Source organism: Phyllostomus hastatus, unplaced genomic scaffold (assembly GCF_019186645.2).
Source record: "Phyllostomus hastatus isolate PE091 unplaced genomic scaffold, TTU_PhHast_1.1 phas_contig_34, whole genome shotgun sequence".
NCBI lineage: Eukaryota > Metazoa > Chordata > Mammalia > Chiroptera > Phyllostomidae > Phyllostomus > Phyllostomus hastatus.
This window is the reverse complement of record NW_025333857.1, coordinates 28472369-28497537: the sequence shown is the minus strand read 5'-3', so window position 1 is coordinate 28497537 and position 25169 is coordinate 28472369. Positions and strand designations below refer to the sequence as shown.

General features: G+C 42.1%; 1 protein-coding gene and 1 non-coding gene across 3 annotated transcripts in view; one reads left to right on the top strand and one right to left on the bottom strand.

The window, feature by feature from the left end:
- Positions 1-388: 388 nt before the first annotated feature.
- LOC123820309 lies at positions 389-520 on the bottom strand. Its single transcript, XR_006785941.1, has one exon. It is a non-coding gene; the product is annotated as a small nucleolar RNA SNORA51 (small nucleolar RNA).
- Positions 521-14795: 14275 nt separating this feature from the next.
- DMRT1 (doublesex and mab-3 related transcription factor 1) overlaps positions 14796-25169 on the top strand; it is a 93662-nt gene continuing 83288 nt past the window's right edge. The window contains exons 1-3 of one of the 2 annotated variants that reach the window (XM_045840917.1): positions 14796-15137; positions 18347-18529; positions 19614-19617. In XM_045840917.1, the coding sequence (XP_045696873.1) occupies positions 14796-15137; positions 18347-18529; positions 19614-19617 (529 nt within the window). Of the gene's footprint in view, positions 15138-18346; positions 18537-19613; positions 19618-25169 lie in introns of both variants that reach the window. The other variant, XM_045840916.1, reaches the window with a different exon arrangement.

Genomic DNA, 25169 nt, shown 5'->3' with positions numbered 1-25169 from the left:
AAGACACCATTACGAAAATGAAAAGAACTCACAGACTGGATGGGAACATTTGCATATCACATGTTTGATAAAGGACTTGTACCCAGAGTAAGAACTCTTAAAACTCATGAATAAAAAGACAGCCCCATTAACAATGAGCAAATTAGTTGAATAGGTATTTTTCCAAAGATGATGAAAGCATCATTAAGAAGCACATGAAAAGATACTCAACAGGATTAGTCCTTAGAGGAATGCAAATTAAAGTCACAGTGAGCTATATACTTCACAATCACTAGTGCTGTTGATTTAAAGAAAAGGCTTTTCCCTCATATTCCCTGGGCAAATCTACCTCCTTCCTTGTAAGTGTTTACTTCCCTTGATAGTTTTTTCTTTTTTTTTTTCTTCTTCTCCATGTCCCCCCATTCACAATGCAGACCAGGCAAAGGGCCTGGGCTGAAGTGTATATGGGGTGGGTTTACTCTGCCTCCTCTTTCTGCACAGGCAGTGTAAGAGCACAGCCTGTGGTAAGGACCAGGGGGCCTCCCTTGATACTTTAAAAAAATCAACATATAATTGGCATATATGAATTAGATTATACTAGTTATGTTATATTGTAGTTTCAGGTGTACAACATAATGAGTCAAAATTTTTTTATATTGTGAAATGATCACCACAATAGGTCTAGTTAACACTCATTACTTCACATAGTTACACATTTTTCCTCTTCTGTTCCATTGCTTAAAAAGAAAAAAAATTCCCCGTAGGTGTATTTCCTTCTTTTCCTCTGCGCCCACCCTGGGAAGCACTAGCACTAGCACATATCACTCTGAGTAGGTGACTGTTTCCCTGGCGACTCTTCCTCCTTGCCTCCCCCTCTCCCTGCCTTGGCCATTGTTTCCAGTTGGAAGTGGGCCTTTCTAGCTGATATGTCCTTATTTGTGTCCCTGCTCATTTTAAATTTTTTTTCAAGTTTACTTGCAATTTAATTTTGTATTTGTTTCAGGTGTATAGTTTAGTGGTTAAACGATCATATACTTTACATAGTGATCCTCTCCGTATGTCTAGTACTCAACTGGCACCATACGTAGTTATCACAGTATTATCGACTATATTCCCTATGCTGTACTTCACATCCCTGTGAATAAGGTGTAACTACTTCTTAACCCCTTCTCCTCTTTCACCCAGTCCTCCAAACCCCCACCCTTCTGGCAACCACCAGTCAGCTCTCTGTGTCTATGAGTCTGTTTCAATTTTATTTTTTTTCTTTAGATTCCATGTATCCAGAGGATTAAAGAGCTGTGGTACATATATATACAACAGAATGTTACTCAGCCATAAAAAAGAATGAATGTTTTTGTGAACAGCATGGATGGACATAGCGGGTATTATGCTCAGTGAACTAGTCAGATAAATACAAATACCATATGATTTCCCTCATATGCTTCCTGGTTCTTGACTGCCACATGCCAGGTCCTTACTTGTGCTGAGCTCAGGAGAGACAGTGGTGAATAAAACGTGGGCTTTCACAGGGCTTCCGCTGAAGGTGAGAAATGCAGGGAGCCAACTTTGCAGGTAAGAATGTGGATGATCAGCAGGGTTTGTTTGTTTTTGTCTTCTTCTGGGTTTCCTGCATAAAACTGTGTAATCTTTTCCTCTCTTTGGGATTGATATGATCCTTTTCCAACTTTTCCTTTTCAAACTCCTTTATTTATTTTCCCTAGTTTCCTACTGGCTGCTTTCTTAATCTGATGAATTATACTGAACTCTGCTTTTTTTCCTACATGCAAAGAGTCCACAGATTTAAATATTGAAAAAAAATGGGTAGAGGTAGTCAAAAGGTATAAACTTCCAGTTATAAAATAAATATGTCCTGGTTATGTAATGTAGAGCATGATGACTATAGTTAACAATATTGCATATTCGAAAGTTGCTAACAGAGTAGACCTTAAAATTCTCATCACCAGAAAAAAAAGTGTAGTTATGTGTGGTGATGGGTGTTAACTAGACCTATTGTGGTGATTATTTCACAGTATACACACATATCTAATCACTGTTGTACACTTGCAACTAGTATTATATGTCCCAATAAAAATTAAGTTTAATTTATATTTAAAGCCTAAAAAAATGGGCTGATGCTAACCTTGTTTAACTTTTAGCTTCTGCTACAGAATGGTAAAATGGGCTAGGCTATATCATTGTTAATCCAGCTACAGAACCAGCTGACATTTTGACCTCATTGATGGGGCATAGGTTTGGATGCCTTACCAACAAATTACCTGGCAGCAAGTAGAAAATATCCTTGCAGATATTGTTCACCAGAAAGGTGGTCCCCTTTGTCCCATCTGCAGTGAGAATTTAGAGTGCATTCCAACAAGAATTTTTCAGTCCATGCACTGGCCCTGAGGTGTGCAACAAGGAGGCTCCAGCTGGCCAGAGGAGAGCAGACCTTCCACAGAACAGTGTGTGCACTGTGCTAGCTCAGTGCCTTCCTGCCAAGTACTCTGGCACTTGAACTTTTGGGAATGAAACATTAAGATACTGACTATGCAATTTGCAAAACCATCTAGGTTGTTTGTGAACCAGCTGGTGTTTTTTTTTTTTTTTTCAATCAAAGAGTTAAATTTAGAAGGAAAAAACATTCAAATGTAATTGCTGGGAGGGGGCTGAGAGAGCCTTCTAGAGTGCTGTAAGTGGTCTATATTTTGATCAAAGTGGCTGGTATATGGAAATGTAAAAGTTCATGGAGCAAAGCACAGGATTTTTTCATTTTATGTTTGTTACACTTCAACTGAAAAATTTTAAAATAGAGATGGATGGTGGTAATGGTTGTACAACAGTGTGAATATGTTTAATGCCACTGAAGTGTACACTTAAAATGGTGAAAATGGTACACTTTATGCATCCTTTAGCACAATAAAAAAATTACAATGTACATGCTTAAATGCAGCTCACTATTATATATTAAAGGATACTAATGCACTTTAATGATGGCAGAGTTATCCTTATGAGTAGGTGGAAAACCACCTCTCTGGCTGGAGAATTTACCTCGAATCTACATTTATTTTCCCAAGTTGCTTCCTTCCCAAGGTTTGTAATCTCTCCTAGAAAATGGAATAGGATCTGCAAGCGTGGCTCCTGACTGCGCCTTCTATGACCCTGACCTGACCCAACCCACGTACTCTCTCCCCGTGCATGCATGCACTTTCAGGGTTGGGGGAAGCTGAACAAAGGCTTCGGGTTCAAGGGGAGGGCAGGGTGCAGAGCAGGGCAGAGAGGAGGGCAGAGCCCTAGCCAGGATCTCTGCTTTCCTCTTATCTCTGGCTTCCCCTCACCTCTCCTCCCCCAGCTGGGGCAGGAGGCAAACTGTAGACGTTTAGATGAGAAAGAAACCCTAGGTCATCAAGTTCTACCTCCTTTTTAAAATTTCATTTTATTTTATTTCTTAATGAGGTAGCAAAGCACAGAGGGGTGAGGGGATTTTCCAAGGTTAAACAGCCAGCTGGAGGCTGAGCCAGGACTAAAGTGTAGGCCCTTTGTTGCTCATTCCTCTATTAGACCTGCAAGCCGAGTGCAGCCCTTTTTCTTTGCTACTTGTAGGTCCTTCTATCTCTTCCTCCTCTACCTTACCTTCCTGCCAGGGCATTTTTTAAATAACAATTTTATTGAGATATAATTCACATGTCATGAAATTTGCCCATTTCAAGTGTGCAGTCCAATGGTTTTTGGCACATTGAGACTACGCCAAATCCACCACCTCAATTCTAAAACATTTTTACCACCTGCCCCCCTGTCCCCTGCAAGAAAACCCTGTATCCATTAGCAGTCACTCCTCATACCCACCCTCCCATATCCCAGCCCTTGGAAACCATGAACCTACATAGAGTTACCTTTCCTACATGTATTGTATAAATGGAGTCATACACAATGTGGTCTTCTATGATTGGCTTCTTTTACTTTGCATAATGTTTTTAAGGTTCATGTTGTAGCCCTGCAGGTCATTATGTGGTTCTTGTCACACTAGGTGGAATAAAAGGATGGAGGGAAGAATGAGGAAGAGAATTCCGAGGGACACTGCACAGCAACACAATGAAATGAAGGTGAGAATCAATTCCCTCCTCGGTACCACACACCTAGTCAGGCTACTTATATTCATTATCTCATTTCATTTAATCTTCATATCCCTAGAGAATCACTACCCCCAATTTAGATGTAAAACCTAAAGAGGAGTTCAATAATTTTTCAAGGGAATACAGAACAAGGATAGGAATTCAAGTTTGTCTGGCCCCAAAGCCAGTCTTTCACTGCACCAGGCCGCCTCTGGAGCTGTCAGGTTCTGAGGGAGGGTTTTCACATCCATGGTGGGGGGTGACTCCCAGCCAGTCTAAAAAGTGGTGGTCACGGCAATAAATCTCAAAAAATGTAAAACCTCGTTGCCTCTGTGGAGGTGAGCTGGGTGAAAGGGAACAGTGGTGGGAAAAAATGTCATCTTTCAGATTTTTGAAAGTTTTAATTTTTGAACGATTGATTCTATTAGTTATTCAAAAGTAAATGTATATTTTAAAATGTACACATTCATTCAGCAAACATTAATGAGCTGCCAGAGTCCAACAGGTGCTGGACAGGACAAAACAGAATGATGGCAAAGACTGTCTTGGAAACACCCCTTTGTTTCTGAGTGTCCAAAAGACCAGCTGAAAGGCCAGCTCCTCTGACACCAGCCACCACTCCCTTAGAAGAAATAATCATCTTCTTTCCTCTCTGCTTTTCTAGAGCATCTACAGTCTGTATCACACTTAACTGATTACCTCTCCCTTCATTTTGTTTGCTGTTGCTCTAAGAGAGCTCAGTGTATATAGATCACTCTAATTAAGTTGCTACCCCCATTCACACAATTGTCTGAGCTAGTCCCAGGACTCAAGAAATATCTCACTTCTCCACTCCCACTATGCACTTGTCCCCACTGCCACTCTCTAAGGAGGAGAGATGAGCAACCTGACCTTTCTAGAATGAAGTTAATAATGTGAGTCTGGGTCCACCTCCTACTGTCCTCCCTTTTTTAGATAGGGAACACAATAGACCTCTTTATACCACAGAATTCCCATCTACAAAGTGGGATAATGACAGGGCTGTTGTGATAATTAGATAAAGTAATACAGAAAGCACTTACAACAGTGGTAGGCATAGAGAATGCTTTACGTGACCTCTGTTAAGTATCGCTGTTATCTTTAGTATTTTCTCCACCCCACCCACCTGATGTCCCCTGCCTCTCAGGCGTAGCCAAACTTAACTTTTTTTAAATTTCTGGAATACATCATACACTTGCATGCATTCAAACCTCTATCTTCCTACTTGGCTGAAGTATTATATACGCTCTTTCTTGTCTTCCGGACTGTCTCCTAAAACTGGGTGCTGCTCATAACTCTCCATTCTCTTCCTTAATATACTTCCAGCTGAACACTTCGTTTACACGACTGTCTGCCCTGGCAAACCTGAGCTCTGCCAGACCGGGCCTATGTCATGTTCATCCACTAACCCACCAGGCAGCTGGGCCTGGAGGTTGGTGGGGAGGCTGAGGGGCAAAGGCAGGACCATTTTAGACCCAGCCTTTGGGCGCACCTCCAAATGCATTACCCCATTTTGACGTATCTTTTTTTTTTGTAAATCATGCTAGGAGCCTCAAAAAATGGAAGTGTGCAGCAGGGGTTCTCACAATTTTTAAAGGGCCAGGTAGCAAACAGGTTAGGCTTTGTGGGCCAGATAGCCTCTCTCACAACTCCTGAACTCTTCCTTTGCATCTCCAAAGCAGCTAGCTATGAACATCAAGGGATAGATAGGCATTCCAATAAAACTTTTGGTCTTTGTTTATGAACACTGGCGTTTGAATTTTATATAATTTTCATTTTTGAAAATAATACTACTTTAGATTTTCTTTCAAGTGTTTAAAAATGTAAAACCCATTCTTAGTCTGCAGCCCGACATGAACTGTGGTGGGTTGGAATTTGGCTTCCAGGGCTGCAGCGGGAGCACTTCTGGCCCACGGGTCTTTTTTCTACTTCTAAGAGACCTTGGGGAAACGGTGTTTCCAAGAACCCTTTAAAAGTAGGGTCAGCATATTTACCAAAGAACACCCACAATTTCAGTAAACGAAAAACAATCTTTTTTAGTATTCTGCATACATTTATGTGCCATGTGGAACATCTACTTCACCAGATGTAAACATTTCAACCCCACCCTCTACCCCCACGACCCTACACCCGAACACCACTGTGCTAGGGCCACCCACAGCACATAAGAATCCACTGGACATACTCCCAGGTGGAGGCCGCTGTGAGCTCCCAGAAGGCAAGAAGACTTTACCTGTCTATCACTGCAGAGGGGGCGGGTCTTCCGGGAAGGAAATCTGGCCTGAAAAGGGGCGGGAAGACAACTCCAGGCCAGCCCCAGGACCTCCATCAGTGGGTGTGAGCAAGATGGCGCCAGTCACGTGCAGAGAACCAATGGCTGGCAGGGGCCCCTGTGTAAAGATGGCCCCTGCCTGGGGGTGGAGGAGGGGCAGGGAAGAGGGGCGGGGCTGGTGGGGGAGGGGAGGGCTGGTGGGGGAGGGGAGGGCTGGTGGGGGAGGGGAGGGCTGGTGGGGGAGGGGAGGGCTGGTGGGGGGGAGGGGGGGGGGTGGGGGGGGGGTGGTGCGCAAATCTGACTGCAGGCTAGGAGAGCCCCAGCCAAGATCTTTCTCCTTGGGATCCCCAGGAAGAATACGAGTTTACACTTTGCAAGCTATACTGTCGATTCTTGGCACTCTGATTATTTTCTTGTAGCTTTTCCCCGTTTTAGTAATATTTGTAAATCATAATAATAATTAAAAGTTCCCCAGGCTTATCTCAGTAAAAACTCCCTGGAAGCAAAGAAAAGCTCTGTGTTCCTCCTGAGCCTGTTAAAGCTTCCACTAGGGACGGGGAGAGCAGCAAGGACAGATGAGGGGTGGAGAAAATGGACACCCCAGGGGTGGAAATTTCAGGGACAGAGTCAAGGATGCATGTAAATCCCCATCATGAGACTGTCCCAGTCCCCTCTTGGATGATCTAATTGTAGTTTGCATCAGTTTACCACCCCTTCATGATTTGGTTCATTAATCCAAATACTACTTTTCTGAAAGCTTGCTTCTTCCAGGAAGACCCCCTCTCTGCTCCAGTCCTTAGTGTTTTTCATTTTCTAAACTCCTTGGCAAATAATGTCACCTTTCATTTGGCAATGAATCCTGCACTAACTGGAGATTTCTTTTGAACTGAACTCTAACTGATGTTTCCTATAATGAAATAGTTCATTTATCTTGTTTTTCAAGGGCCAGGAATTGTCTTTATAATATTCCAAAGTCCTATTTGGTTAAGGGTGTTTTTTTGACCCCCTCAAGTCCCAGCAGCCAACTCAGACAATAACCATATAATCAACTGAAGTATAGAAATGTATGCGTGAATATAATTTTTTTCTCATTTTATAGTTGCAGGTGGTTCTAAAACAATCTGTGTTAATTATTACAATGAGTATAGTTAGTCTGATTCTTGGCATCGATACCATAGTCACCCTCACTGTTTGGCTTCTTGGCTTATCGTTCTTTCTTTTGGAATTAAGTGAAGTTTTGTTTTTATAATGTATCTCTAAAACTAAGCGTAGTTTTCTTCTATTCTCTGGTAAAGTAGAAAATTGACAAGGCCTTCTTTGGCCAGAAAAAAAAATTTAATAAAATACATAATAGCCAATATTTATGTGTCTACAAAAGGTTTCAATTTTTAAACTTTGAATGAGCCACAAAATATTAATCTTACCAGTCCCACCTCTCTACCTCATATAAACAGCCTACGGTAAAAATACAGGCATACTTACATTGTTATTAGCACTGCTAATATATCTGTTTGTCTTGCTTTTATTGTGTTAGCAAATCAAGATATCAGTAAGAGAGTGGCTACTGAACCCAATGGGGGATGTGTCTGAGCACCTTTGTCGATATACATTTTAACTTCTGATTTATTTGAAACACTTAAATGAAATTTTAGTTTAGGATTTGTTTTCACTGTTTCCTCTGTTCTTTTAAGTCTTTATAGCAGAAGGCACAAGAGAACTCCTGAGAGAGCTTCAATTTACCAGATAATTAATTGTTTAGAAAGTACTTAAGTAGATTATCAAATCTTTTAATTGTTTTTATTTATAAATGGTCAGTTAAAATAATGCATTTGTACACTAGAAGCTAAAATAGCAACTTGACATTTGTTTGCACCTCGTAAATATCAAACAGTAAAGCTATGTAGTTACTTTTTCTCCATCAAATTTAACTTTGTAAAAATAAAAATTTTAAACCAGATTTTTCTTGGAATTTTAAGCAATTAATCCTATAAGAAAAACGTGTGATGGTAAGCTATTTCTTTTTCTTTAGATTAATGGAAAAGGGTCAGTATGCTGCTGATAATTTCTAGGAGCAGTTAATACTGAAAAGTCATCTATAATTATCTTTAAAATACATTTTAAAATTCCTCTAGATTATGAGTGCATTTTCTCTAGATTACTTCATTTAACCTGTATTATATTCATTGGTTTTTCTAAATAATGTATGCTTTCCCCTTTAAATGTCAAAACTTTCACATTTTGACAATTTTTATTGGGAAATATCTTAGAATATTTAACTCTTATTGAACAGAGAGAAAGGGACTAGACATGAATTAATCTTTTGTTGACAACTCGCCGGGATTACATGTGAAAATCCATCACTGTACAGTCTTATAAAACAGCAATGCTCCTGGGGTCTCTGTCCTGAATAACACAAACCCACTTCCCTGTTTGTGGCTGTGCTGCTTCCTCCCTGCCATCAGCTGTCACCTTTGCTGCTCTGCCATTATGCTGCTTATGATGTGCCACCTTATGGTGTCCTTTTGTCTTCCTAAGAGGTTCAGACTGGCTCCGGATGCTCAGATAGTGTGAGAATGATGTGCTTTGTGAGAGATGTTTGCTACTCAGAAGTTCTGTCACTTGTTTCTAGGTTCCAGGCTGTGCTCCTAATTACTGACCTTCTTGGGAACAATTTACTTGAGAGGAACTAGCAAACTGGCCAGATCCTAAAACTTGGCCTCCTAGTCCCCTCATGGTCAACATGTGCTTCAAAATTCTTCCTACAGAATTCTAAAGCAACAACAGATCACAATTAGATGGTGCTTATTCTCTTGTACCCTTTATACGTCAGTCACTCCATCTCTACAATTCTCAGGTTATTTCCAATTGGAAGCCCAGAGGGTAAATGATGTGCTGAACAGGTGCATAGCTGGTAAGTGGCAAAGCTGGGACTATAACACAGGCAGCCTGACTGTGAGGTATGTGTTTCTACATGCCACGCTTCCCAGGATTCCATCTCTGGGGCCATGAGTGGGAACGGGAATGCATAGAGGAAGATGGCTGGTAATTAAGTTCCACTGCTGCAACCTCAGACATAACCATCTTCCTGAGCAACCAGGTCCAGCACTACCTGCTTTCAAATCTCTCCTGCTGCTCCGATCCAAGCTGAAGTTAGCATCGGCTACCAACAATGACGGAGCATTTTCTGTGTGTCAGGCATGGTTCTGGGCATCTTACTAATATCTTTGGTCCTATGATATCATCATCTCCTCATAAGGACTGAAGGCTTAGAGACATTAAGTGTCTTGTTGAAATCATGCAGTGATCGGCAGACTCATCACTTTCATTCCTTAAACACCTCAAGGACAAAAGCCTCCATCATTCTCCTATAGGATGAAAGCCAAATTCCTCACTGGCGGGCAAAGTGCTGTGTTATCTCCCCAACCTTATCTCCTGCTGGGCTCCAGCTTGACTCCACTGTTCTACACTGGCATGTCTGTGCCCTCTCCCCCAACCCACAGGCTCACTCCCAGTGCCCAGCCTTCTATCTCTTGTTCCCACGACCTAGAATGTCCTGTTTTCCCCTTTGTGCCTACTCGAAGCTGCGTGAGGTTCACAGGACACAGCTCAGCCTTCCCTCTCCCACGAGGCCCTACCAGTCTCATGTCACCCTAGGTTCCTCACACCAGTCACACACTGGGGCACTGCGCATACACAGTTATTCACCAGATCATGGGGTCAAGCCCGCTGACTCAAAGCTCTACACTTGACACCTGAGCTGAATATTTGCTTCATATGGTATCGTACACAGGGGTGGGCAAAAGTAGGTTAAGTTACCAGCCATCATTACCTAAAAGATAAATCACAAGTATATGAAACAATAAGACAAATAATACAAATAAATAATACAGCAATAAATAAATACTAATATAAGAATAAACTGTTTTGCATACTCACAACTTTTGCCTACCCCTGTATCTGGAGACTTTCCCGTTACATGTTGTGTCAAGACTTGGGGCAAAAACTGCTTTCCACGGACAAAATGAAAGGCAGATGATGTTTATCATTGGTGTTTTCTAATAGAGCTCCCGCCCCCGCAAGTTATTCTGATATATGTAAGGTTATATGTATATGTAACCTTACCACTCTTTTTTTCCTATTATTTTTTCTTTCCATTATGAAAATAATAATGACAATAGACATATTACTGTGTGCCAGATACTTTTCAAAGTGCTTCATGAGTATTAACTAATTTAGTCTTCCTAACAAGACTTTGTAGTAGGTACTTATTATTACTCTCTTTTACAGATGAGCAGACTTCGTCACAGAGAGGTTAAGAAACTTGCCTAAGGTCACACAGCTGGTATTCAAAGCCAGGTATTTAATTATGCTATACTGCCTCACCAATAAAATAATGTATTGGTTTTTCTGATGGTGAAAGTAATGCCTGTGAAGTGTTTTCAAAATCAGAAAATAAGACATAAGCACCACACAGCCATGGTAAATGGACAGCAAAACATGTAATAATTTGTTGTAAAATGAGCATGAGTTCCAAGTTCTAATGCTAACAATGCGGGGGCTGGATCACAGGGCTGAGGCTGTGCAGGCGAGGCCCCAACACATAAGTCCGTTCTTACCACACGTCCAAGGGGGAAGAGACGGAAGGCAGGGAGCAAGAACATGCACCTGCTCTGAAAAGGCAAAAAACAAAGTATAAGGAGAGTATCATCCATAATCCTATAAACCAGGGAAAATTAAAAACCTACTCAAGCAGATATAAATACACATTAGTTCCTGTTTCACAAATGGAAACATACTGTATATCATGGGATTTTTTTGTCCTTAATTCAAAATTTTAAATAGATTTGTTGAGATAAAATTTATATACCATTAAATTCCCTTGTTTTCATCAAATAATTTTATTTGCAGTACAGAGTTCTGCAAGCATTACCACAATCCTATTTTAGACTGCATCACCCCCGAGAAGATCCCTTATACTCATTTGCACTCATTCTGCATTCCCAACAGTACCCCCTAGTAACTAAGAATTGTTTTATGGACATTTTATATAAATGGAAACATACAATATGTGGTATTTTGAATCTGGCTTCTTTTACTTAGCATGATATAGTCAACATTCATTCTTGCTGTTGCACATATCACTTCTTTACCCCTTGTGATGGATGAATAATATTCCATTGTCTGTGTATACCAATCACATTTGGCCTATTCATTCAACAGTTGATGGACATTTGGATTGTTTCAAATGAGCAATGTTGCTATGGTTATTCATGTACAAATGTTTGTGTGAACATGATGTTATTTCTCTGTGGTAGACATCTAGGAGTGGAATTGTTGGGTCATATGATAAAGTCTCTAAAATGGCTGTGCCATTTTACATTTCCACAAACAATGTATGAGAATTCTAGTTTCTCCACATCCTAGCCAATACTTGCTACTGTTTGTTTTTGATTATAGCCATCCCAGTGAGTGTGAAGTGCTATGTTGTTGTTGCTTTGACTTGCATGTCCCTAATGACTAATAATACTGAGCATCTTCCCATGTGCTTATTGACCAAATACTTTCTTTGATGCTATGTTTATTAAAAATTTTGCTCATATTTCAATTGGGTTGCATTATTATTGTATTATATACTCCCAGAGTTCTTTATATACTAGATATAAGATCCTTTATTATAATCTATATTTATATAATAGAAATATATTTCAATATATTTATATAAATATATAGTATTTAATGTTAAATATATTTATATTATAAATATATTTTAATGTGTTTAATATATACACATATATAAAATATTTATATATATAATAAAGGATCTTGTATCTAGGGTATAAAGAACTCTGAGAGTGTACTTTATATATAAAGTACATATTTGGAAATCATATATATATATTTTTTTTTTCCTCACAGTTTGTGCCTTATCTTTTCACTTTCTTAATGGTATCTTTAGAAGCATAAAGGTTTGGAATTTTGATGTAGTCAATCTGTCAGTTTTTTCTTTTATCACTTGGGCTTTTGGTATCGTATCTAAGAAGTCTTTGTGTAAGTCTGCATTGTTTTAGAACCAACCTGCCCCCATTGCCCACTTGTCAGTTTGTCTTGGACATCTTTGTACCTCAATAATTACAGATTTGCATCATCATCCTTCCTGGCTTTGATTTTTGGAAAGAGGAGAGGAAAGAAAGGAAACAATAGGGCCAGACTAGTCCAAATATCCAGGACAACTCTGTTCATCCTCGGGGCACTCCTACTTTCATTTTGGACCATGTTGTGTCTGGCACCTCCTCTGTGGTTTGTGAATAAAAGCTTTATTAGACTATCAACTGTATCACAACATTTTGTTATAATACCTTGGTCACATAGATTCCTAGTCCCCAATTTTCTATAGACCTAAATTCCTCCATCATAGATTCTAGTGGTTGGGTGCTCATAAGAAACATGTGTCCCCCTAGAATTGAGATTTGAGAGCCACTGCTTCCAGCATCTACTTCATTCTCTAAATCTGACTGAGCCTTGGGAATGACTTAGGTCTAGTTACTGTATTAAAATGTAAATATGGAAAAACAAAAGTAAATTGTGGATAACAACAATTGGCACATTGGTTTTAATGGAAGACTTAGAGATATTTCTGAACAAAATAGTGGTTATCATTTAACAGGTTCCAGAATGAGATGAACCATTGCACCCTGCCCTCTATCAGGAGTGGAGCTTCACTGGCTTGATGGGTAGGATACCAGGTATTGTGTAAAGCTGGGAGCTTCTTCAGGAACTAATTTCAGACAGAGAACACTAATGGGGAAAATCCAGGGAGGGAAAGAGCCTGTGAGAAGGGCCTCAGAATAAGAATGGGAAAGGCCAGATAGAGGATTTCAGAGCTCAGTGCTGAAAACGCTCATCTAAAGAGAGGGTCACTGGACAACCATTTTGATGAAAAACCAAGGTGGGATGGCTGTGTTCCTTTGTAGACCTAGCCCCCTAGGGTTGGAGTCCAGAATTTGGAACCTGAGCACTAACACTCAGGAAAAGCAAGGAGCATGGGGGAAAGATGTAAGGACAACCCCCTGGCTGGACAATGGCCACTGCAAGGTATGAAAGTGCCCTGAGCAAAGAGGTACATAAGGGCCAACAAGGAACTCCTCCAAGCTGGTAGGTAACTATATGAGGTTGAGAAATGTAGAGGGAAATCTTTCTAAGTCCTTTAAGCAGTAGCCTTAGGTCTTTAACTCTTGGGGTTTTTACATGGAAAACAAAACCAGGTCACTACAGGGGCCAGCTGCTGTGTGCATGGAATATACTGGAAGATAAAGAGACCAACTGGGAGCTACTGCAGAGATTCAGACATGAGGAGGGCTGGCCTTACATATGGATTTGCTGTGCAAGTACAGAGAGAGACAAACATGGGTGGGGGGAGGGGGAGGGTGGGGCAAATGGAGCAAGATGATCCAGGGTTTTTTGGAGGTATAATTATATACATACAGTAAAATGTAAAAATCTTAAGTATGGAATAAATTTTGATAAATGTCTGCATTTGTTCCCCCACCCCGAAGTTAGTTTGTTTTTTTTAAAGGCTGAGTTTCTCATGCCTGCAGATCCTAAGTGAAGCTGCCTCAAAAGGAAGAAGGTATATGAACCTTAGGGTGAGAAGCAACAAGGGCTGGAACTATAGATACGAAAGTTATCTAGAGCCAACAGATAGAAATCTTGTGAGCAAATGGACACAGGTGCAGGAAAGGGGAACTGGAGAAGGGAAAGGCCCAATTTTTGGAGGGCATGAGCCCCACACATTGAGAGTCTTATTTACCGGTGTAAGTGCAGAGACTTTTTTTCTGCAAGCCTTCACCCTCATAGTTAATTCTCTTAAGGAAGAAAGAAACCACTTTCCAAGTTGGCTTTTGGCAATGTCTGCCCTATGGAACTTGCGGAATGGCTTCATTGGGGGAAAGGAGCAGCAAGACCCCAGGGGGTGGCCCGCACCTCCTCCAAGCAACTTGCGCTAATATGATACAAAGCTTTGTTCCTGACTTGGGGAGCCCAGCTCCCTCCGTGCAGCAGCCTTGCAGCAATGCCATCAGTGTATGCAGCTTGTGCAAACTTACAAGAACAGGAGCATTGCGGTTCGAGTCAGGGGACGGTGGGCGTGGCCGCGCCCTCTCCCGCCCAAGCAGTCCCGGGAACATTCTTAAAAGTATCCAAAAGTTCTGCGCCGCGCGCGCCAAAAGAAAATATAAAAGGGCGCAACCCCCCACTGCTCTGGGCATTGCCTGTCCAGACTTCGTCACTCCGGCTGTACCTCCGGCTGCAGCGTACACGCTTGCGGGCCTTCTCGGGAGACTAGCCGTCGACTGGGTGCTTCTGCAGGGGTCTGAAGACCGGAGAGGCGACCAAAGAGCACTTGCACTTCTCTTTGGTGCACCATGCCCAACGATGATGCATTCAGCAAGCCCTCCGCACCGGCGGAGGCCCCCCACGCCCCCGGCGCACCACCGCAGGGCAAGGCCGGGGGCTTCGCCAAAGCGAGCGGGCAGCTACTCGGAACCTCGAGCTCCGGAGGCGGGGGCAGCGGCGGTGGCGGCTCAGGGGCATCTGGTCTGGGCGCGGGGAGCAAGAAGTCCCCACGGCTTCCCAAGTGCGCTCGATGCAGGAACCACGGCTACGCATCGCCACTCAAGGGCCACAAGCGCTTTTGCATGTGGCGCGACTGCCAGTGCAAGAAGTGCAACCTTATCGCGGAAAGACAGCGCGTGATGGCCGCGCAGGTGAGCGCCCCGGGACCAGGGTTAAGCCCTAAACATTGTCGGAAAAGTTGCTCCGACCTGACCCGCACCACGGGGCCGGGGTTTGGGAAGCAAGGGGAGGCAGAGTTACTTGTGGGCAGCCGCGGCACGCTCGCGCCCCGGGCTCCCAGCCACGCGCCGACACCGCGCTCGGAGGGGCTCGTCTCTGATCCCGCTGGCGGAGCAGGGTGGTATGGGGTTCGCTGGGCTCCGGAGGCCCTGGGATCCTGGATCCAGCCCTTTAGCAAACAGTTACAGAGTTCGCTCCCTCGGGAGGTCCCCCAAATTCCCAGAATCTCTGATTCCGCTTTCATAGCAAAGTTGCCGGGTTCGCTCAGGAGTCCCCGAGATCCAGGAACTCAATCTCCAGCGTGAGTTGGGGGTTTCGCTCTGCTGGGCTTGGGTCCCGGTATTTCCGCCCGCCTCTCTAGCGGAGTTGCGGAGTTGCTCCGTTCGCCCCTTTGGGGGTTCCGAGGGACCCCTGACTCCGCTCTAAGGAGAGAGCTGTGCTGAAACTCGAAGGGTGCCAGCTTGGGCTACCTGTTTTGGTGAAATCGAAATCCAGCTGGTTATGTAGATAACGTATTGGGCAGCGGTCTTTCTAGAAAAGTCGCTGTAACGGACGCCAGCATGGCGTGGCCGTCGCTGCGCGCTTGGCGCACTTTTCGTGTTCGCGCCGCGTTGGTGGTGGCTGAGCGCCTCAGCCATTTTGAGCGCTGCGGGAAGTTGATTAGCATTTTAAAACTTGCTCTAAGTTACACAAGTACAGATTGCTTTGTGTATACTTTTAAAACACACCTAAGAGGTTTTTTTTTAAAATTTATTTTACCAATATACGCAGTAGGAAAAATGCTGGGGTTTGAAGGTGTGCGTGTTCGTGTTTTTCTTTTTCCCCCCCGCTAAAGCGGCAGAAGCACGACAGTAATTTAACAACGGAAATTTGAAAAAGGAAATAGTTAATGTTGTTGGTATCCTAAAAAGATTTTTGGAAGAGAGTATTATACATTCTTTCCAGCTAAAACTTGTTTTATCCTTCTAAGGTCATTTTAAATGAAAAGATAACCCAAGAGGCATTTACCACCGTAGCATTTACCAACTCAAGAAGCTACTTTTAAGTAGGAATGTGTAAATATCCACTGAAAATTATTTCGATAAGAGCTTGAACAGGATTGCACAGATGCTTAAAGATTATATTTTTACGTGCATCCCTTTTAAAAAATGTGTTTTAAACTAGATATATTTTGGTTTCATAGTGTATGTAATCATGGAGATATAGGTTGTTTTTCTTGGCTTATAAATTCTTTAGCTTAATCTACAGTGGATGAAAAGCATAAACGAGTGTAGCATTAACATATATCACAGTGAGTTTACTAAAAAAACTTACGAACATTTAAATTGTATTTATAGTTAGAAAAATATTCTGAACATTTAGTCGTTGGTTTAAGGAGTGTAGAAAGTATGTTTGGGAGGGGAGTTTTCCTCAAAATGTAATAAAAATATTCAAGTAAGGCCATTAATTTTGAATAAGCTTTACTAGTAGGGGCACTAACTTCGGAGAAGGCTATTTGTTATGTTAAAAACAAAAACAACTCAGAATTACTTTCATAATGTGACACTTAAGTGTTTTCCACACCAGAAGGCTTGTGTTGTGCTAGATGAAGCCTTTCAAATTCATGTAATGGCCATTTTTTAGACTGTCTAAAATCGTTTGAAATTGATGTTCGATATAACTCTAAAATAATCGTCTTTTTAATCAATTGCCTCACTTTCCCTGTTTAAACAACATTTACTACAGACCCTTGAAAGGTCTTGGTTTATGGAGCATTTTGTGTGTTTTGTGCACGTATGTGGTTTGTGTAAATCAAGGTATAGGTAGGCATTGACATGCTTAACAGCTTTGTGGGTATTTTTAAATTATGTCTGATCAGATCCTTCCTATTTTGAGTCTAAACTTGATTGGTTAATAATAGACAATCCAAGATTTAAACTGAATTATTTTGTCTTCATTATTTAAGGATTCTTTTTGTAAGGTGGAGACTCTTATAAGGAGTAAAATGACTTTCAAATTAATCAGCTTTCTAAATTGGGACTACAACTTCCCCAAAACCATGTATAAATTGTAGTTTTGCTTCTGGTTTACCATTTTGATTTCAGCTTTTGGCCTGTGTTTGGGACTCTGAGGTACCAGTACCTTCTCATTTCATTATCACCAAGAGTCAGTTTAAACAAAAAGTCTCCCGTTTTTGGTTACATGTAGTCAACAAAATTACAATTTATTTTCTTTACACCTCTTTTTCCAACCTTTAACAATGTTATTTAAAAGAAGATATGTTGAAGTCGGACCATGGGAAGTTTCTTAGGTACAGTAGGTCCCTTCCATCTCCTCCATTCCTGCCTGGACTTCTCCAGAGACTTCAAAACCAGCGTCCAGCCCTTTTTCCCCACTACTTCTCCACACGCTCCCGCCACCTCAGAGAACAGAGCTCCACAGTGTATCTATCCTAAGCGGCTGAGGCCTTTGCTAACCACCCTGTTCCCTTGTTCTGCCCCTTCATCCTTACCTGCGCACGTCCTATTCAACCAATATTCAAGGCCCTGTTCCAGTTCCACCTCTGGCAGATTCTTACACTTAAAGTTATCTCTACGTCTGCCTCTGAATTTCTTCTGTAAGATTGATTGGTATGTATCTCTCCTGTCCTGGTTGCCACATTCTGCTTTGAGTTGCAGGTTTGCCTCCTCCTGTTTCTCCTTTTAAAAAATAGTACCTTGGGATCCAATCCAGTCTTGCTGGTTGCTGTTCCCAGTACAGTGACCTTGCACAAATTTGTGGAATGAAGGAGTGAAGGATTCCATTCTCCTGCCCTTCTAATTTATCTGTGCTGACTTCTTTTCAGGTGGGACTCCTCTACCATGCTTCCTGATTTTCCCTAGCCAACCTTATTTCCTTATAATTTACATATTAATTTGTTTAATGAGCATTTTTTGAGTGCCTATTGTGTCCCAGACACTGGCTCTAAACCATTTCTCAGCTTTGGCTGCACATCATAGTTACCTGGAAAAGAGATTCTCAAACCTCAGGCTGGAACTAATGAATTGTGTCTGGGGTGGGTGGGACCTCAGTGACCTTCTCAAGGCTGCACAAGTGATGCTTACAGTGTGCTGGAGGATGACCCGCTGCCCTGCGCTTCCAGGTGGCCCTGAGAAGGCAGCAGGCCCAGGAGGAGGAACTGGGGATCAGCCACCCCATCCCGCTGCCCACTGCGGCTGAGCTGCTTGTCAAGAGAGAGAACAGCGGCAGCAACCCATGCCTGATGACTGAGAGCAGCAGCTCCTCGCAGCCACCGCCACCGGTGAGCACTCCCACCACCACCACAGTGTCAGGTAAGCTGGTGGGGAGGGCGGGTTCACAGCGTGGGCTGGCTGGGAATGAGGGGAGAAGAAGGGCCATGGCTACAGAAACAGTCTTAGGACCGTCCTGGGCCACACATCACATTCAGAGCTTAGAGGATTTTCTTAAAGGATTCTTTCTCTGAAGGTCTGTTTTTGGCCGCCTCACAAAGGAGACGGCCATTATTCTAGAATTGGAAGTTCAACAGCCTTACTATTCCGTTGGTTATTAGCCAAGACTGAATCTGGACAGAGTCAGAATCACAGAGTGTCAGAGGAGTGAGATTTTCCAGATTTCATCTCAATCCACCCCTCCATTTTGGGGTCATTTTGGTGAGAGCTAAAGATCCTTGTTTTCTAGAACTAAACTTCCATTTCTCTGGCAAATAACTGCAATTCATTTGGGTCAAGTTTCAGTGGGCACTGGGGAGTGAGGGAAGGCATGCCCCTTTGGCTTAAATTCTCTCTCCCATGTACAGAAACTGTACCAGGGGTTACATGTATGTTAATTCACTTCATTTCATTCTCAGAAGTAGGAGGTGTTAGTCCTATTTTACACGTATGAAAACTGAGGTGTAGGAAGTTTAAGTGACTGGTTAAATCTACAGAACTAGAAAGTATCTGAATTGGTCCATCTGTTTCCAGAGCTCACTGTGCTCATGCACTGGGCCTCCAAATCACTTCAGGCGTCAGGGTGCACTGTCCAGTATGGAAACCCCTAACCACATAGGGCTATTTAAGAATAAATTAATTATGGTAAAAATCCATCCAAAGAAGATAAACAAATGGCAGGTAAGTATGTAAAAGATGCTAAACATCACTGATTATTAGGGAAAAACAAATCAAAATTACAATGAGATACTAACCAACACATTAGGATGGCTAATATTTTTTTAAAGATTTTATTTATTTATTTTGAGAGAGGGAAGGGAGGGAGAAAGAGAGAGAGAGAAACATCAATGTGCAGTTGCTGGGGGCTGTGGCCTGCAACCCAGGCATGTACCCTGACTGGGAATCGAACCTACGACACTTTGGTTAGCAGCCCGCACTCAATCCACTGAGCTACACTAGCCAGGTAGGATGGCTAATATTTTTTAAAAATGCAGAAAACAGTGAAGATACGGATAAATGGGAAACTTTTCCCTCTGTTGGTGGGAATGTAAAATGGTACAGCTGGTATGGAAAAGTGTGGAGGTGCCTCAAAATTGGAACTAGAATTACCATATGATGTAGCAATTCCTCTTCTGATTACATGCCCAAAAGAATTGTAAGGAGGATCTTGAGATATTTGTACACCCATGTTCATATCAGGGTTATTAATAATAGCTATATGTTGAAGCAACCCAGTGTCCATCAACAGATGAGTGGATAAGCAAAATGTGATAGATACATACAATGGAATATTCAGCCTTGGAAAGGAAGGAAATGCTGACACACACTACAAAATGGATGAATCTTGAGGACATAATGCTAAGTGAAATAACCAGTCACAAAAAAACAAATACTGTGTGATTCCACTTAACTCCTTAGAGTAGTCAAAATCACACAGACAGAAAGAAGTAGTTGTTAGGGACTGAGGGGAGGGGACAATGCAGAGTTATTGTAGAGGGTAGAGAGCAGTAATTTTCAACCTTTTTCATCTCGTGGCACAATTGAACTAATTACTAAAATTCTGCAGCACACCAAAAATATTTTCTTTTTGCTGATAGGACCAAAATTGGTATAATTTTGATTAATTCACACTGGACAGTTATTGTTGTATTGGCTGTTGTCATTTTTTATTTGACAGTCTAAGGGAAAAGAGGTCAGTGGTCAGTGCTTATGTCTAAATAGTCAGGTGTTACATGTTTTAAAGATTCTTGCACACCAGTTGAAAATCACTGGTAGAGAGTTTTGGTTTCACAAGGTGAAAAGAGCTATGGAAATGGATGGTGGTGATGATTGCACATTATAAATGTGTTTAGTACCACTGAACTGTGCACTTAAAAATGGTAAGGTTTATGTGTATTTTACCACAATAAAATAGAAAAAAAATTAAAATACTCAGTTCCTCAGTTGTACTAGCCACATTTCAAGTTGCTCAGTGGGCATATGGAGCTAAGGCATACCAGATTAGATAGTGTGCATTTCCATTCTCACAAAGGGGCATTTGATGGACCTGGTTTAGAACACAGGATCTCTAAGAAAATCCACCAAAGATCTGTGAAATCCTACTGGCAATAAATATACATATTATATACTTAATATAATTGCTGAGATTCACAGCATGTATACAGAGCCTGCTGAGGTTCCATGAAATAAAGCATTACAGCGTGGTACCTCTTCACTAATATTTCCATGAGTTACTCAGTTTGCTGTGCTTAATCACAGGGCTAAAGTTGCTCAGCTGCCGGTCATTAACTAGCTGTGTAACTTCTAACTCATCACTGAAGTTCTCTGGGCCTTTTGCTTCCTCTTCAAAAAAGGGGAGAGGGAGTCTTGGAGGGTTTCAGACATTTTGTGGATCTTGACATTATGAAGAAGAAGGTAAGCAGGCACCAAAGAAAATGGGTGACTGGTGGAACCGTAGTTTCTGCACTGCAGATAGGTGTGTCTGTCTTTGTCACTGTGTATTACTGGGACCATAGGTAATCTAGTTAACAAAGGGAATGGTATTATTTCCTTTTTGGCTTGGTTTCTCATATACTTATGACAGCTTCCAAACTTTCCTTTTTAGAGGAAAGGACGGATCATGTCACAAATATGATCTTTACACTTTGGGAATTTAAGCTTTGTCTAAAGTTAATTACCAAATACATATCTGGTCAGGGTTGATCTGGTGGATTTAGCTGGAGGGCGGAATGGAAACTGGGTGTGTCAGAGGAGTAGAGAGACGAATTATATTCACAAACATCTTAGGAGGTAGGAATCGTTCCCATTTCCCGATGAGGAAACCAGCAGTAAGGAAACTGTCTCAGAATAAAGCTGGGTGGAGCTAGAATTCAGTACAGGCCTGTCCAGTCCCAATGCCCATGGATTTTCCATTAACTGCCTGTGAAAAGAGGCTGTGGGAACAGTTGCCATGTTTTTTTGGAAAGGCAACTGTGCAATTGTGATTAGAGCCATAGTTTAATGCTCAGAAGGGATTTAGGGGTAATGGGCAATAAGAACAATGTTAGGGGCAAAAGTCTCAGTCATTGTCTGTTAGTATAGAAGGCTGAAGCTACTGGTCTCCACTGGGGAGAAAGGCAGGGAGAGTGATGGATAAATGCTGGGCATTTTGTAGGACACCACCAGTGGACTTGGTGTAGCCTGCTGTCCTGCATTCTGCCTTGGAGGAAGGGATGTCAGAGTTTGACTGTGTACCCCAAGACAGCGGAGCTTTAGATGGCAGAGCTTTAGAGAAGGATTTTAGGCCAGATGGAGTTCCAAATGACAAAGACATTCTCCCAGGGTATTTCGGAGTAGCATTAGGGACAATTACAAATAGAAGCAGTGAGAAATCAAGATGGAAAGGTCAGGGTCAAGGAGGATGTGACCAGACTCCCTTCTTTGCCTCTGGCTAATAGACTTTGGAGTCACTTTGGAGTCTTGAATCAACACTCAGAGGGAGGAGAATGTGGAATCCAACAGTGTGCTGTGCTCATGTGCTCAGGTGCGGGTGGCAGGCATCACTTTGGGGGCTTTCCCTGCTGAAGGTGATGAGCTCCTCCCTCACCTTCTCACCTTTGTGTGGCAGGAGCCTCAGATGCATTGTTATCACTCACGGAACTTCCACTAAAGCTCTTGAGTTGGGATCAGTCACTTTTGGAGTGGACTGGGATATGAGCAAGAGAAAAAACAGAAATGCTGATAGCATTAAACTATATTAATACTTGGAGGGAGAGGGAGAAAGGAAAGAGGGGGGTGATGAAATGAGAGAGAAAGAACCAGAGAAAGAGACAGACTGAGGGAGTGTTCTTTAAGTTTTATGCAGCACATGGTGCCTGACTTCTTAGCTTGTTGCTAACAAACATGCAGAGCTGTCAGATGAAGGGCTGCATTGTAGATCATTTGGTTCTGTGTATGTATCCTTTGTAAGTAAAGACCTGAATGTTATCACCCCTGGACCCTCCCTTCTGGAGCACCCTGGACTTACACACACACACACACACACTCTCTCTTACTCTCTCTCTCTCTCTTTCACACTCCCTCACATCAAACCATGTCCTGCTGTCTTGGGCTTTCCCTGGGCAGCCCAGCTTCCTGTGGCCCACTCTCTCTCACCTTTCCCCTGTTGGAAGGATCAGTCAGGTCTGTGTCTGATAATGGTGGGGCCCCCTCCTCACTTTTCTTTTTTATCAGTCATTCCACTTCTCGGGTGTTGGCGGGGAGAGAGAGGAGGCACACAAGGTAGGGGAATACTTTGTGTTGTGTGTGTATGTTCTAAGTGCTTAAATGCTTTACAAAGATGAAATGTGCTAGTTTGAAAATGGAGTAATGTACCCATGCACTTTTTACCAACTAGAAATGTGGCTGATAAATTAACAAAGATACTGAGTTTTTAAGTTAAGAAAATAAAGTATTTTTTTAAAAAATGGTATTTATTGAGGTGATATTGTTTAATAAAATAAAATTATATAGGTTTCAGGTGGACAGTTCTATGATACATCATCTCTGTGTTGTATTGTGTGTTCAACACTCCAAGTCAAATCTCCTTCCATCACCATTTATCCTCCATCACCCTCTTCTGCTCCCCCCACCCCTCTTTCCCTTGAGTAATCATCATGCTGTTGTCTCTATGAGTTGTTTTTCTTTTTTTGTGCTTAATCTACTCACCTATTTCAATCAGTCTCCCATCCCCCTTCTCCTCAGACAGCTGTCAGTCTGTTCTCTAGGAGTCTGTTTTAAAAATAAACTCTGTTTTAGAGCAGTTATAGGTTGACAGTAAACTTGTGAGGAAGGTATAGAGATTTCCCATGTATCCCCTGCTCGCCCCCCACACAGTTTTGCCTATTACCAGCACCCCTTCAGAGTGCTGCATTTGTTACAGTTGATGACCTGCACTGACACATCATAATCACCCCAAGTCCATACTTAGCTTTAGTGTTTACTCTTGTGTAGTATGTTTGTGGGTTTGGACAAATTTATGATTACATGTACCAACTATTATGGTATTACACAGAGTAATTTCACTGCCCTCAAAATCCTCTGTGGACTTATTTAAATTTAAAATATACTTCAGGAGATCCAGCCAAGATGGAGGCATAGGTAGAAATGCTTTGCTTCCTTGCACAACCAAAAGAAGGATAACAACCAATCTAAAAATAATAAACAACCAGAAGTGCCAGAAAATCAAACTGCATGGAACTCTGACAACCAAGGAGCTAAAGAAACACTCAACCAGACCGGTAGGAGGGGCAGAGACAGGAGACGGGCAGCTGAGCAGAGAGGATGCAGTTGTAGGTGGCAGATTGCATGGGTGAGGTGGGGCTGGCTGAACGGGAAATTAAAGATTCAAAGCTAGCTGTAAACTGCGGGGGTTGCCATGGTGGGAGAAACTCCCAGTCTCACATGAGAGAATTTGTTGGAAAGTGGAGCTAGAGTGGAGAAAGTAAGCAGCATTGTTCCCTCTCTGACCCCTCCCCTACATACAGGGCCACTATGCAGCAAAGAGGGTAGCCTCGCCTGGGTGAATACCTAAGGCCCTGCCCCTTACAACCTAGAGGTGCACCAAGACAAGAAATAGGCCCATGTGAAAGAACAGATCAAAACTCCAGAAAAAAAGCTAACTGATGAGGAGATAGCCAACCTATGTGATGCAGAATCAAAACACTGGTAGTCAGGATGCTCACAGAAATGGTTGAGCTGAGTCGCAAAATGAAGGAAGAAATGAAGTCTACCCAAAGTGAAATAAAGCAAAATATAAAGGGTACCAACAGTGAAGAGAAGGAAACCAGGACTCAGATCAGCGATTTGAAACAAAAAGAAGAAATAAACATCCAACTGGAACAGAATGAAGAAACAATTAAAAAAAATGAGGAGAGGCTTAGGAACCTCCAGGACAACTTTAAACGTTCCAACATCCAAATCATAGGGCTGCCAGAAGGAGAACAATGAAAACTTACTTGAACAAATAATGAAGGAAAACTTACCCAATCTGGTGAAGGAAATAGACTTTCAGGAAGTTTAGGAAGCCTAGAGAGTCCCAAAGAAATTGGACCCACTATCAGCTGATTTCTCAAAAGAAACCTTGCAGGCAAAAAGGGCTGGAAAGAAGTATTTGAAGGCATGAAAGGCAAGGACCTACATACAAGATTGCTGTATCCAGCAAAGCTTTCATTTAGAATGGAAGGGCAGATAAAGTGCTTCTCAGATAAGGTCAAGTTAAAGGAGTTCATCACCACCAAACCCTTATTATGTGAAATATTAAAGGGACTTATCTAAGAAATAGAAGATAGAAAACTATGAACAGTAAAATGACAGTAAACTCACAACTATCAACAACTGAACCTAAAAAACAAAAACTAAGCAAACAACTATAACAGGAACAGAACCAGAAATATGGAGATTACATGGATGGTTTTCAGTGGGGAGGGGAAGAAGGGGGGGCAGGGAAGGTACAGGGAATAAGAAGCATAATTGGTAGGCACAAAATAGGGAGGGGTT